At 41.7% G+C, this 16175-nt stretch overlaps 1 protein-coding gene across 1 annotated transcript in view; it reads right to left on the bottom strand.

The window, feature by feature from the left end:
• Positions 1–645: 645 nt before the first annotated feature.
• nxnl2 (nucleoredoxin like 2) overlaps positions 646–16175 on the bottom strand; it is a 74287-nt gene continuing 58757 nt past the window's right edge. The window contains exon 2 of the mRNA XM_067983219.1: positions 646–1689. Within this exon, the coding sequence (XP_067839320.1) occupies positions 1506–1689 (184 nt within the window). The 3' untranslated portion in view covers positions 646–1505. The remainder of the gene's footprint in view (positions 1690–16175) is intronic.

The raw sequence follows: 16175 nt of genomic DNA, 5'->3' as shown, positions 1-16175 counted from the left end.
ATCGTGGACCCCTGACCCCGACCCCAATCGTCCCTCTCTGACCCCACGACCTCCGACCCCAATCCACCCCTTAACGATCGCGGACCCCAGCAATGACCCCCGATCCCGCACCCCCCCAGTGACTGATCCCTGATCCCATCCCCCATGACTCACAACCCCCGTGCCCACCTATGCCTACCCATGCCCCCTTGCCCACCCATGCCCCCGTGACACCCCCCCCCCGAATACATGAAATCAAAGACTTACCTGCAGACTTACCTGAAGACATCCTCTCCCTGGCTGGTCTCCCGTCCGACTGAGACCAGCCTGTCAATCAGCCGGTCAGTCGGACGGGAAACGACAAAAAAAAAGATGTCCTTACATCGAAATCATAAAGATGTCTGGGAAACCACGTTCTAATGGGTTTCCCGACCTCAAATTGATCCCCTGCTCCCTTCCCGGCTCCGTTTTAAAATTGAGCCCAATGTGTGGAAGGCGAGGAATATTGATAGCATACAGTAGTGCTAGTATTTATTTTAAAGGAACATGCGGTTCTAGGATTGGAAATGAAAAATACAATAAACATTGCAAATAGTGCAAGGGTTTCAGCTTTTAATTTATTGATCTAAAAACCATCATTAAATGATGACTGTTCAATTCCAAGCATTCATTAACTTTACCATCCCTATTAGTTAGGTGATTTTGAGGAATCCAACATACCGAGGCGGTGTAAAATGATAGTAACTAATCCACACCATACATGTTGCGCTTGTTTATAATTCAAATGGAACAAATCACAAAAGCTGAATAAAATGCAAAATGGATGCAGATCACGTCTTGTTACATGTTACAGGAGCTGATGAAAGTTCTCTCACACATTTCCAGCACATATAGATTTTGTATTTTTCAGAAGTATATCCAATCATAATTACTCTATGATATGCTGAATCTACAAAAATGACAGTCATACCTAACATGGACTATAATGGTTATTTCAACGTGAATTTTTTTTTAAAGTCTAGGTAATGCAGCCCAAGTAAAGAATAGCGTTTGATCTAAAAGGAAATAAAAATAATTTGTAGTTATTTTCTTAAACTAAAAATGCCTTTCCCAGAAGAATAAAATGTCTTTCCTTTGAGCTTTGGGAAGCTGCTCAGATTATTATTTCTTTGCTTGTGAGAATGACCCTGGGTGACACAGTTGCTTTTCCCAGTGCCTCACTAACCGTTCGGCTGTGCACTGATAACTTGCATGAGTTAGCCTAGTAGAGATGTGCTGGGAAAGATTCCTGCACTCTACTGTCACTTCAAAGCAGTCTTTTTGGGAGATAACTTAAGGGGTGATTCGGTGCCCAGAATTTCCTGGATGTGTTTGCTGCACGCACCTTTCCCTGCCTGGAGGGCTGGATTGTGCAATTACCCCCTTAATGTTTCTGATTCCAGCAAACAATTTTTGTCGTTTTTAGATAATTACTGACCAAGTGACCCAGTTTGACATCACAACAGCCTTACTGCTAGCAGCAAACTCTATATGAGGGACAGGAAATTGAAACCACTTTTCAACTTGTGCCAGAGGAAATCTTGATGCTTGCAGATATCTTCAATATATTTTATGGGAACCAGATGCAGAGTTCTTGCTGAAAGCCCATACAGATATGTTCTGAATTTGCTCAAGCCTGCAGCTCCTTTTGCTCCTTGCCTGATCCGTGACCTAAAAAGCAAAGCAAAGAGATATATTTGAAGTAATTGCTTGTTGTAAAAATACACTGGTTATTATTTCTCAGATTTCACATCTACTTGCTGAAGCTTTTGTAAATTCACAGTGATGACATTTGGAATAGAAACATTTCTTTAGAACATTGAACTCCTCAGTTAAGAAATTATGAAATAGGCCTTGTTATGGACTGTTGGTTTAACTCTCCTAGGTTCATGGAACCATATACTGATACAGCACATTCAGACACCATTCAGCCCATCATGTCTGTGCTGACTCTTTGAAAGAGCTATCCAATTAATCCCACTCCCTTGCTCTTTCCTCATAGCCCTGCAAACTTTTCCCCTTCAAGTATTTATCCAATTTGTTTTTGAAAGTTATTATTGAATCTGCTTCCACCACCCATTCAGGCAGTGCATTCCAAATCATAACAAATCGCTGCATAAATTGTTTTTCCTCATGTCACCTCTGATTTTTTTGCCAGTTACCTTAAATCTATGTCCTCTGGTTACTGATCAGTTAAAGGAAACAATCTTACATTGGGGTAGATTTTCAACTTACTGCCCAAGTGTAGAACTGATGTTGATGATCGTCCATTATAGAAACCGCCCGATACTCAGTTCCATTGGAAATGAAAATCAAGTGGTCTTGATAATGGACGATCCGCAATGCCAGTTTTACACCCTGGCAGCAAATTGAAAATCTATCCCATTGCTTCAGAACTGACAATGTGGACATCTTCCTCAGTATCATATTCATTATTCTACCACGGGTCTGTTGCTCACTTCTCCTGCACTAATTAGATTTTGGTGCTATTATTCCATATGAGCTTTTGGGGCATAGTTTTATTTTAAAATGAGCTGATAATAAAAGTTTGCCAGAGTAAATCTATATATATTTAAAATCATATGTCTGTGTGCACTTCCTGTATACACACCGTAACTTCCTGTTGTCATGTTATTGTCACTTTTTTTGTGTTAACTTTTTCCCACCATAATACCTAATGTCCATATTTATAATGGGGTTTAACTATGTAAACTTATCATTCGAGTAGAGAGTACACTACGGAGTGAGCAGGTAATGGAGTGAGGTAGGAACAGAATGAAAACAATACCATCAAAATGGGAATTTGGCTAGAGAGGGAAGTAGGGGCAAAGGGGAAAGGAGGAGAAAATAAGTTTAATTGAAATTTAAGTACTTAAAGAATATAAACATAAAATTTAACTATAATTTTACCATTTATACCAAAAATGGCAACACAGAGAAGGACAGTGATGTGGTGTTCCTGTAGGATATGGGAGTTTTGATCCTGGAGGATATGGGAATTTTGATCCTGCAGGATGTGGGAGTTTTGTTCCTTCAGGATATGAGAGTTTTGATCCTGCAGGATATGGAAGTTTTGATCCTGGAGGATATGGGAATTTTGATCCTGCAGGATACAAGAGTTTTATTCCTGCAGGACATAGGTGCAGACGTTGACAAACACATCTGTGGGAAGTGTTTCCAACTACAATTACTTGAGTTCAAGATCTCAGAACTTGAAGCGGAGTTGGAGACAATGGAGGGAAAGAAGTTTTTGGAGCAAGAGTTTCAGAGGGTAGCCACCCTGCTGAGAGATATGGTGTTGGCAGTGACAGAGAAAGGAGATTGACTATCCACTGGTCAGGAAAAGCAAGGAGGGACAGGTTAGAGCAGCAACATCCTGAGAAAAGTACCCTCTCCAACAGGTTCGAAGCACTGATTTCCTGTGGAGAGAATGAGCACTCTGGGCAGGACCATCAAATGGATTACAATAGTATCAAAACAAGAGAGGAAGAGTAACAATTCAGAATACATTAGTAATAGGAGTCTCGATGCTTAGAGGGATGAACACTATCTTTCGCAGACCAGACTGGTATCTTCAAATGCTTTGTTGTCTCCTAAGTGTTAGGGTAAATGACATTTCAGAAAAACTGGAAAAGATTACAGAAGGGAAGGGAGACCAGCCAGTCACCGTGATCCATGTGGGAACCAACGATATAGGAAAAGAAAGGCCAGAAGTCCTGCAAATCGAGTTTAGGAGATTAGGAAACAGGTTTAGGAGATGTACTTCAAGGGTGGTATTCTCCCAGTCATGTGCTAGAATAGAGAAAGATGGGAAGATTAGGGATCCCAACATGTGGCTAAAGAGGTGCTGCCAGGATGAGGGTTTCTGTTTTATGGGGTACTGGAACCAGTTCTGGGGAAGATGGGAGCTATTTCACAAAGATGTGCTACATCTGAACAGGAAGGGAGCTAATGAACTGGTAAAATGGATAAATATGGAAGTCATTTAAACTAGGAAGGAAGGAGGCAGGGAAAATAAAAACAATCAGAAAGAGCAATAAGAGAATGCAGACATGGATGAGGTAAATATATAAATAAAAAAGAACTTATGAAAAAGAATAGTATGCAGAAGGAATAAAGGGAGCGCAGAAAGAAAATCGCAATGACCAAATATAAGCAGGTAAAAGACTGAGATGAAAGAACAAGTTGTGAGCTTGGACAAAAAAAATCAAGGGAACATGAGTAGAGATAAATACGAACAAAAAAAAAGATAAAGTATATGTATTGAAATTCTCAGTGTGTGAGAAATAAACTGGGGGAATTCGAAGCAATTCTGTCACAGGAAGATATAGATTTAATAGCACTAACAGAAACTTGGCTGCAAACTGGGCAGGAGTGGAAAATATACATATCGGGTTATAATATTTTTAGGAGGGAGAGAATAGGTAAGAAAGAAGGAGGAGTGGCAATATTAATGAAGGAGGGAATACTTGCTGTAGAGAAAAGTGATGTACACAAAAAATAGATTCAGTCAGAGCCAATATGGTTAGAAATCAAAGATAAAAAATTAATTGTTAATTTAATGGGGTTGTAATCAGACCCCCTAATTGTGGGAGGGAAATGGAAGAGGAAATCTGTAGACAGGTCAGGGAAGTGAGTAGAAATAGCAAAATCGGGACATTTTAAATGCTCACTCATTGATTGGGACAGGAAGGCAGTAAACAGAGAAAAGGGAATGGAATTCCTAAAATGTGTGCAGGACTCCTTCCTCAAGAATGTATACAGGCCTACAAGGAAAGAGGCATTTCTAGATCTAGTTATGAGTAATGAAATAGATCAGGAAAATGTATTAAATGCCTAGTGATTATAATATGATAAGGTTTAAGATCCAAATAGAAAGGAAAAACGTAAGTACAAAATGAATTATAGAAGTAATGAACCTTAAGAATCAATTTTAACTCCCCCCGCCTTTTTGAGGCATTCCCATCTTCCCCACCCCCTCACTCATTTTTATTTAACTGAATTCACGCACAGGAAGGCCACCCACCCCAAAGGTCATGACACTGCCATTTTAACCGTGGGCCTGACTAAGGCCTGCACGGGCTCCAGCCTGTCAGTAAAAGCTGGTAGCAGCAAAGGTCTGGACCACAGGAGGCCCAGGTAAATGTTTTATTTACATTTTAATGATTCTTGTGGGCCAGGAGGAGCAGGGGTGCTTCTCCTGTCCCCACAAGGATACCTTGGACCTCCCTGCCTCAGGCTTCCCCCACACCCCATTTGCGGACTTGCCAACCACACCCAATCCATACTATGCCAGGAATCAGTTCCCTGCATCCTCGACCGCAGCCTGACCCTCCAGCAAATTTGACTCCTGCCCTTCGGCGGTGACATCATTCCCACCGGATTTGGGTGGGAGTCAATGCCAGTGCATACAAATAAGGCCCGGGAGATTTTAACTCCCAGGTCTTACTTTCCGGGGGGGCTGGATGGGTTGGCTCCTGCTTTGGCCCCTGCACCCCCAATTCCTGCCCGAGTTAAAATCGACTCTTTAATTTCAACACAGTGAAGATATAGGAAGGAAGAAAACCACGTAGGGCTATTTATTTTGAGCTTAGAGAAGAATGTTCAGAGTAACTGTGACCACAGTAGTATGGATGAAACAGAGAAAGGCAAGAAAGGTTGCAATGGAGAGTGAGAAGTCAGAGGCTAGAGGTAAAAGAGGGATCACCCATCAGACAGCAAGTGTTTTCTTGTGTTCTGTTCACGAGTGTGTGAGAGGGGCTAGAAGATCCACCCCAGATGTGGGAGCATTATTCAAGTCGTGGACAGTCATGGGCATAAGAAAGCGTTATGATTTTGGCATGAAAGAAGAAGTCAAGCTTCTTGGAGACAGCTTTACCAATGGAGGAAGGATAGATGAAGAAGGACTAAGAATGGAACCATCAAAGGTAAGAGGGGGTAGCTGTTGGTTAGAAAAACATGAAGAAACTATGTTTCAGAGGAACTGGAAAAAAAACAAGATTTTTATTGCCCCGTTTAAGGTCCTATAGAGAAGATTGAAATGTAGTGATACAGTCATTGCACTGTGAGCACTGGGAGCTTGCAATCTGAAGGAAGTTGATGAAGAGTAAAATAATCACAAAAGAGTGGGTAGAGTTTAGAGTGGACGAGGTCATTTATTTGAAGAAGCGTTAGAATAGGAGAGAGGACAGATTTCTGGGGCAGTTGAGTTACTAAAAAAGGAGTCAGATGATGAATCCACAGCACAAAAGAACAGAGAGGAAACCAGATAGCTTTGGTGGGAGGCTATATGTTTTAGAAGTGTATGGTTCCACACTCTGTCAAAGGCCTTGGAAAGGACTAAGGCTATGACGGAAAATGCACCAAAGTGTTCAAGAGCAGAGTTCCAAAGGTGCATAACCCATGCATCAAGATCACCAGTGCAATGCCCATGCAGGAAACCACATCAGTAAACATGGATCAGTCCAAATCTTTCTAGGCAATGGATGATTTGAGGGATAAGAGCAGTTTCCAAAAAACTTAGAAAGTACTGATATAAAAGCAACTAACTCAACACAGATTGGTGATCAAATCTGGAACGTTCTAGATCTGTATGGCTCAGTTCCACTTAAAGAACATGTGTGGAAGTTCATAAGATTTTAGCAGGTGTAGGAGCCTGCAGCAGGTATAACTGTCCCACTCACTCAGTAAGTTTGTGTCTGCAATTCTAGAATAGGGACTGATATTGCACCAATCTGCACCAGCCTCTAAACATAACAAGGGTATAATTTCAGACCCTTCAAAGATGAATCTGAACCCATGTGGAATTTATCACCCATTTTTACATTTATTCCTTCTTTCCCCACAATTCCTTTTAACTGTTATAAACATAGCATGGTGCTATGTAGTTCCGTGGCACAAGAATAAGTTACTTTACCAAGCAGATTAAAATACAGCATTGATTTCTAGCTCTCACTGAAGTTCATTTTTCCAGCAGTCAGTGTGATCTAACACACAGCATTAAGGAAAGCTGCAGACTATGTCCAGGTTATACATATAGTCAGCTCATTTAAAGTTTAATACAATTGTTCTCTATACATTAGGCTCACTGATTATCTGATAAGTCAAAGATGGCTTTAATTTATGGCAGGAAGGAAACATTCACTCTTGCCTTTCCCCATGTGAGGCAGGATGACCCAGGTCATAGATTTATACTTTAACCTATCTGGAAAGAGTTTTAGTCTTTGCTATTTATAAAATAGCTGGTTTCGCTCATCCCATATGATTGTGTGTTGCATTGGAAACATATGGTTTTGTTAACCTGCTGACAGTTTTCAAAGTGAATTGCCAAATGTTGTATGAACAGTTTAAAAGAGAAGGACACTATAATCCCTAAAGTTCTAAAGAGATGGATTTGTACACTTACTGATATCTTTAAATTGTCCCTTCTTGCTGCATTACAATGCTGTTTAGAGACAGCCTATGTTTAGACACTTCCAAATTCCCCCTTAAATGTCATCACGCAGTTCTGTCCCAGTGGTGTTATGAATCTGTTGTTTCAATTTGCAATGACATGGAGTGAAATCTCATGATGGCACACAATCGACAGAAAATTGTGGAAAGGGTGCACGGGATTTCCCAATGGAACTATTTATTTCCAGCCTGTGCTGGATATATTTTGTATTATTTGGGCCATGTTATATACGTGGCAGCACCAGAACGCTTCATTGATAATTTTGTGTAATTCAATCCCAAAGCCATTGTTTGGACATGCATCAGTCATGCATTTATCTGTAGTTAGATTTGTTAAGACTTAGGCCCTGATATTAATGGGGAGGCGGGAGGGTCTAGTAAAGCACGGTAGCGCGGGGAAAACTTGGCAAGACCAAGGACGTGGAGCCCCAGCCAACCTTAACGGCAGGTCCTCATTTAAATAATCTGCTGCAGACTCCCACCCGACAGCCGGCCAAATTGATAGCCTGGTCAGAGGGAAATTGCGCAAACAAGCGCAGGAGGCCGCAGCCAGGGACCCGTGGGGATGGTCCCAGGCAGTCAGTAAAGGCAGAAGGCTCTGGGCCGCGATTGGGGCTGAGGCGGGAGGGCGGGTGGAGGGGACCTAGGACATCAGGGCCGTGGTCCAGGCTGGGGGGTGGGGAGAGAACATCGGGCCGTGATCCGGGCTGGGGGAGGCCAAAGGTTTCCTTGTGAGGTCTGGGTAGAGCACTCCTGCTCCTCCTAGCCCACAAGGAGTGTTAAAAGGAGCTGATCTTCAGCACTTACCTTGGGCAGTTGGCACCTCCCGCCTTGGATCTGCTGCCAGGAATCCCACGGCGCGAGCCTCCCCCTCACTTATTATTAAATTTAAATTTAAATCGCAGCGCCGATGATGTCATTGGGCTGTGACTTTTGAATATTAATTAGGCCCCCGCCTGCCTTTTACAGGAGCCTCATCGATGGCCTGATTTGTGTTTGTTAAATTTTAAACAGGCAGAAATGGGGGCGGGTTGCTCGATCCTATTTTAACCCCCGCACCCCCCCAACTCTCTCCTGCCTGAAAAGAAGGTAAACGATGATGGGAACACAAGCTTGGCTTTTAAAAATCTATATATTATATTTTACCCCCGATCTTAACTGCGGCCCAAAATTCAGATCAAAATTCATCGCTGCAGCAAAAAAAAGGCCCCGGGTAATTTAACTCCAAGGCCTCAATTAAATGTTGGCAGACGATTTTCTTCCCATTTTGGGTGGGAAATCGTCGGGAAGTAGTGGAGATTCGTGAGGCATTGTGGCCACCTGCTGAGGCCTGATAAGTGGCAGGATCGACTGCCAGACTGTTCCGTGGAGGTTGCCATGACTGAGTTGCCAGCATGGAGCTAGACTAGATTCAATCATGGATGCAGAATTGGGGCTATAATGTTATATCCCTATCTCCATGCCATGCTCACATTTAGCAAGGCTCCATGCCAACAGCAAGCCTTGCAATTTCTGCCCCTTTGCTTCATCACTTGATTGCCATATTGTGGCAAACTCCCTTGTGCTATTTATATTTATATATTTTAATTCTGGGAATTTGGGCATAGTTGATAAAGCCGGCATTTATTGCCCATCCCTAGTTGCCCTTGAAGCGTTGCTGTACATGTGGCGAAGGTTCTCCCACCGTGGTGTTAGGTAAGGATTTCCAGGATTTTGACCCAGCAATGATGAAGGAATGGCAATATATGTCCAAGTCGGGATGATGTGTGATTCAGATGGAAACTTGGAGGTGATGGTGTTCCCATGCACCTGCTGCCCTTGTCCTTCTAGGTGGTGGAGGCCACGGGTTTAGGAGGTGCTGCCAAAGAAACCTTGGCGACTTGCTACAGTGTATCCTGTAGATAGTAACACTGCAGCCACGGTGCGCCGGTGGTGGGATGCCGATCAAGTAGACTGCTTTGTCCTGGATGGTCGAACTTCTTGAGTGTTGTTAGCTTGCTAACATATCTTAAAGAAAGGAACTGAGATAACCCTATACCTATTTGAACAGCAAATGTTTCGTATGTGAGCGCTTACCTCTCTATCATCCAAGACCAAACTTAAACCAAATCAGAATCTGCCAAAGGAATTGCTGGGAAAACTGCAAACGATTTCCAGTTAGCACCTCAGAAAGAAACTGTTGGCTATTTCTGAATTATTAATGGAGCTCATAAACTACTAAATATTAATATGACAGACATTGAGCTATGACTGAACGCTAATGCATGTGTGATAGTGCGTAACTCATGTTAATTCATGAGTGTGAAAAGAAAAAGGTCACATGCAGCATGGTTACAAGTGAGCTGCATTTTGCTTTCTCAGCAACGATTCTGTAATGTTAAAAATATTTATTTTGCTTTCAGCCTCTTTAACAGTACCATTGATCTTTCTGAATAAAGTGAGGAACATTTCAAATAATGCTGCAAGCTAGATGGTGACTAACTGCAAATAGATAATGGGGCGTATTAGGCTCTCCAGGTGCATTAGGGGACTTGTGCCTAATTAGCATAAAATGGGAGCCTTAATGAGCCATGCATACAGTTTGTACACAGGCTCTAAGTACCACATGTACCTGCACTATATGGCACAGTGTATATAGTGCCCTGAGTAGGTTTTAGTGCCCAGTGATGCATGGCACCTCTTTGGAAGCTGCAGACTGCATTATCGACCTCAATGCTTTTATCACCCCTGCGTCTCTATTACTAAAGCAATATAAATAGCGTGTAATAAATAACCAGAAGTTCTGTCAGAAGAAGAAAGGAACGTAGTGAATGAGATAGACAAAAATGCACCTGGCCTACTGTCTGTTAGAGGCATGCCTCAGGGATAAGTAGCAGACATGTTATAAAAGAACCAGTGATTATGATATCAAAGCATGAAGTAATTCCAAAAGTGTTTACATATGTTTGAGTAAAACCTGCCATTTTCATTATGTGAATAGGGCTTGTACAAAGCACGTGTGAATCCTGTAGTTGCAAATGGCTCCTGACTTGAGCTGTTTTAAGTTTTACACAGCTTTATTTATTTTTCAATCTAGTTAGTAATTATTTTGTAATATAAATAAACTACAAATTGTGTAAATCTAAAATGAAACAGAAATGCTGAAATTACACAGCAGCCTCATCCTTACCTGCTCCAGCCATGCTACATGTTGCGCTCCCTCAGCATGTCCACTGATCAGACGGGAGCAGACCTCCTGGCAGCAGTGAGATCTGTGAATCCTGACCTTAAGGTTCTCTCCATCCAATCACCCAGAATGTTAAAGCTGGACAAGAGAACCTCTTGTAGATTTGAGCCCAAGGCCTCTAAAGCAGCAGTGCGACATTCATGAAACATATTCCCATGGGATCTGCAGATCCGAGGGCTCTGGTTCAGATGCCCCTGGTATTGCCACAGGCGCCAAGGTAGACTGCAGAACAGGCAACTGTCCAACCGTGACTGCACAGTGGGCTTCTTCATACTTCTAAACAGACTGTGCAGTTTGTCGCATTGACTCAAGTGGCTCCTTTGGGCAATCCTGCTCAGACACCAGTCTCCTTTTATATGCAGATCCAGAGAGCCTAGAGTCCCTTGGCAGTGCAGCAGAGGCATGAACTGTGCTGAGCCACTGGGCAGCAGATGTCTGCTCCTTATCTGCCACCACAGCTTATTCCTCCTCAATGGTGAATTGTGACTCACCCAATGAAACCTCCTCAGCTCACTATTTACATCTTCTGGGATCTGCCTACCTGTGCTGATGCTTGCAAAGGTGGTGAGGGTGACACAGATGCTGTTATACCGCTGCCTTGTTTGTGGACATTAGCTGTGCTGACAATATACTTTTCCAGGCTTACAAAGACATATGTCAAAATGCTGCCTTAAAGAAGGTACTTCAAGCAGTCCTTGCGTGCAGTATTACTGCATATGATTTTTTTTGAGGTTGAGTGTATGTCTGTATGTCACTGACTGAGTAAGGAAAGGATGTGAATTTATATGGTGTCTTATCAAAGCGCTTTAAATCCAATGGACTACTTTTAAAGTGCACATGTGGCTAATTGGGAATCCAGATGTTGCTAATTACATTTCTGATTAGTAGATAAAAAATGAGTAATAGACACTGTCGTTGGGCATGTGATCTCAATACTTACATTTGCACGGTGTATGCATGTGTACTTTAACCTTTTTGTGTGTTTGTTGGTAAAATGGTAAGATGAAAACCAGGCTGTGCGAGTGTTTTTTGATCGCTGGGAGTGCTTTACTTCCTTGGTTACTGAACGGTGTAGATGTTTGTTAAGTAAATATACACGTGAAGTGCATTTACCTGTATTGTGTGAGTGCACGTAAGGTGTTTTCTACTAAAATTAGTGCATGTGGCTAAAATAGCAATATTGGATGTTAACAGGCAGGCGAGAATTCTCCAAGAAAACGTTAGTCACCCACAAATAGCATGGTGCACCAGCAAGTTTCTAGGCTATTATTTAATTTTTGTTATGAAAATAATTTTACAACCAGAACAAAAGTTCCATTTTGGCACAATAAACACGATGAGTAATAAGTAAACATTTTTAGGTAGCTGTGAGTAAAATACTGAAAAGTGCTGACATTGGCAGTGACTTGGAATATCAAGTTTAATGTTAATATTTAGAGATATGAAATGGTTGAATCTCCTGCTTGCACTTTCTTCCTCTATTTCACAGCACTACATAACTATTACATAAAGAATAGGGATGTCGGTTGTAACAATCAATAAATTATTAAACTAGTTTCAATAAGCTAAAAGGGAACATAGTAATGACCAATAGGAGCAAAACAATGTCTAAATTTATGACTAGGTTGGCCTGCAGTGTCTGTAAACCAGCTAGTTCATGGATTTCAGCAACTTTTTTTGGGGGAGTAGGGTGATACAATTTTCCCCTCCAATTATCCGCTATCCTCTCCTGAAGGCACTGACTCATGCTATAGTGCAAATCACAGGCACATGCCACCCTTTGGTATCACCCAAGGGGTATTCTTCAAGTGTAAGCCTCAACAATGCTGTTCAAACATGTTCAATCCTGTCTTCAGCTGATGTACACACACATTTTCCAGCAGAAATTAATGGGTAGTGAGCAGGGGTGGGAACCTTGATTGATTTTTTTCCTTCCCTGGCTCAAGGGCACTGAGGTCATTGTAGTGCCCAACTCCTGTTGGCTGAGATAAGCTAACTTAGCACAGATGAGGACTCCAGCCTGCAGTCCTGGTTTGGATGGCTCAGTTCCATTCAGAGCAGTGCTAAGTCATCAATTATACCTTTTCTGCAAGAAAAAAACAAATAATATCAAGTTTAATGATTGAAAGTGCCAAGTTTTAAGTTTTGATTAGTTTCCAAATTTAAGCACATGAGGTAGACATTTCTAGTTGTATTGCTTTGAAAGTCAATAGCTACTTGGCTTGGGATTTTTCCATTGGAAGGTCTTCAAATATTCAAAGGACAGACAATCCAGTCAAGATAATAAATGAATATTGTACAGTCCTTAAACACAAATTATTGTGCTCCTCCATCATTGTGAAATAGAATTACAGAACTAGAAATAAATCATTGTGTAAATATTAAGAAAAGATTAGTATGTATGAAGTAAGCATTAATACCATAAATTGACAAGAGTGATTTATTATATTATGCTGTCACATTATTCATTATCCCAGATCTAACAAATAAATAGAATTGTAGAATTATAGAAATGACAGCACAGAAGGAGACCATTTGGTCCATCTCACCTGTGCTAGTTCTTGAATTGGAGTTGGCTACTCTAATTCTATTATTCCTGTCCTTTCTCCATATATTTTTTTAACAAAATACGTTTTCATAGCTTAAAGTTTGGTTGAATGCATTCAACTGTACTGCTTTCTAGGTATATGATGTAAAAGAATAAACATTTGTGGGGTTAAAAATCCCTTGAACAAAAGACATTTAAAGGAAAGGGCTAACTGTGCCCCTTTTAAACAAAGACATTTAAAAACTGCAAACACAGAATTGGTTTAAACTGTGTTCTCGCAAATCCTGTTTTTTCCCCTCAATGACACTGATAACATTGGAGAGGATGAGTTTCAGGACCGAAAACAGTGTACTGTGTGGATGGATATATATAGATTATTAAATAAATAAACTAGATGGATAATATTGAGCTTAAAGGGTTGTTAAGCTTTTAAAACACAAGCTTTTCATCACAGCAGGGGATGATGTAAGAGGAGTTTGCTGAAATATAAAAGGCAACATGTTGCTATAAGAGCATACATGAAAGGTTGTTTACAACAAAGCCATGGGCCTCTCATCCTTATCTGGTAATCTGTTCAAAGAACTGGGATTTGTAAAACATCAGAGAGTTACATAAAGGCCAGCACAGTGATTTCCCCATTGCCAACCTATATGGACTTCTCCAGACATTAGGAAAGATTCACTGCAGGATTCATAAAATCAGAAATGTGAGTCTTTGTTAAATGTGCATGCTTGAGATCCACATGGGTGTGATTGCTTTAAAGTTGTGTTTGTGACTTGCACATGCGCAGTTATCGTTGTTACCAAATCCATCCATAGTCTAAATGAGGCCGATTCAGCAGCAAGCGAACCAGATTATATTTCAGGACCACTTTCAATGGAAGAAGTTCTGTAATATACATTGGACTGTTTGACTGAAAGTCTCTTCTATGTGCTGGTTGTAAGAATCTTACCCAAAATAAATTGGCCAGTGTCAACCCAGTTTCTCATCTGCAAATTTGTCAACAATGTAGCACAAATTTATCTTTTCATATATTTTTAATTTATCTCTTTTTTGTGATCTGATTGATCCATTAGGTGAAGCCAACAATTAAACCACATTGGTTGAAGCTGGTGCAGAGGTTTTCTCAGTTCATGTACTCTTATGCAGCACCTAAAAACAGGACAGATTTCAGATCAGAGATCGGAACCTGAACAAAATAAAACTGCTCTGGACTTGTTATCCTTTATCTGGAAGAAATTTGCTGCTACTGCCATGAGATAGGTCTCAAATACAGCACAGGAAACCGAATCAGTGTCTGTTCCAGCAGAGGACATGTGCTTAAATATTTCACACGTGAGGACAACACACCCTGTAAATAATCTGGTCGGCACTAAAAAAAGTCTAGTTTTTTCATTTTAATACTATTATGTTTTTGTAATGTGATCTATCTTGTGTTTTCAAATATGATTTCAATTGAAGTTTGTGCCATGTATTTTCAAATTATATGTTCGAGAAATATAGACCAAATTAACACTGAGAGCAATACTGTGGTTTGTTATTTTAAAGAAGCTTTTAACGAAAGAAGCTTGAATTGAGCTCCATCTCCAGCCCTTCCTGGTGCTCACACTTCACTCAGTGGTTCTGTCTGTTCTGTTTACATAACAGCGTTGCACTTAACTCCAATCTTCCCAGCACCGTTGGCTCAAATTCTCATTCAATCACCACTGGCCACATCACCCTACCAATCCCCTTTATCCTCCCTGCTGCCTGCATTTCCCTCCCCACCCCCCCCCCCCCCCAACACCCACTGGCTGCAGTTTACCTTCAGAGGTTACCTCTACCCCACATCATTTCCCACTTTACAGTAATCCCCCAAACTGTATTTCCCAATTGCAGCAACTCCCCCCCCCCACTAACTGGTATTCTCCTTCCCTGATGGTTGGCTGTCCCATGCCTCAATCACCCTACCCCTGCTAATCTGTATTCTTCTTCCTCAACAATTACTCCCCTGCTGGCTTAATTTCCCTGTCTTTGGCAACCACTCCTCCCACCCTTCACGCTGACAGGAATTTCCAGGAAGAAACAGTCCAGTAAATAGCACCCTCTCACTTCCATTTCCCTTCCCCTCCCCACCTCTCCTCCTTTTCCTATCACCTCGTTTTCATCTCCCCATCGTCTCCCTCTTCCTTCTTCCTTTCCCCCGTTCTCCCTCCTTCCCCTCTGCTCTCCCTCTCCACTGCTCCATTATCTGCTCCTCTCTTTCCTGCCTTCTTTCCCTCCCCGAGGGTTCTCCACTCTCTCTCCTTACCCTCCATCCTCCTTCTCCCTCTCCACCTTATAAGGTGAATTGAGGCGAGCACTCCTGCTGTGCCAGTGGCCCACACTGACCGTGCAAATAACCCTATTTCCACACTTAGGGATGGGGCCCGCAGCCAAGCAGGTGGGCGGATGGTGGTTCTCCAGCTATCAGATTAGCCTCTGTGGAATTTCCAGACCTTAGTGTTTGAATCTAGCATGGGACAAAATGTTATTGTGGGTAATATCCCAAGTACGTGTCATGGCAAGGAACCTCGCCCACTGCCAGCACATGTCAGAAAATCGTTAACATGCTGCCCGCAATTTTTTGTTCCTGTAGATGGAAAATTGCAGGCAGCAGACCTGCAAGTGCCAGTGCTGGGGTAAAGTTTCTTGTCCCGAGTCTGTACTCAGAAAATTGTGTGATTTCTAATTAATGATTGTTAGTCATATAAATTAACTTGTGCAGAAAACTGGCAGTCTCACAGCTGTCAGTTCTCATAGGACCTGAATCCTTGCTGACAAGGGACTGAAGCATAAAGAACAGTTTTTCTGAAGTTGGAGCTGAGTTGCATTGTTTGAGATGGTTGCAATAAAGATAGTAACCTATAATTCATTTGAGGAGTTCTGTGATACTTTAAACAACAAGAGATA

This window comes from Heptranchias perlo, chromosome 4, assembly GCF_035084215.1.
Source record: "Heptranchias perlo isolate sHepPer1 chromosome 4, sHepPer1.hap1, whole genome shotgun sequence".
Classification (NCBI taxonomy): Eukaryota; Metazoa; Chordata; class Chondrichthyes; order Hexanchiformes; family Hexanchidae; genus Heptranchias; species Heptranchias perlo.
Note: the sequence above shows the minus strand (reverse complement) of the source record. Positions and strands in the feature narration are given on the sequence as shown.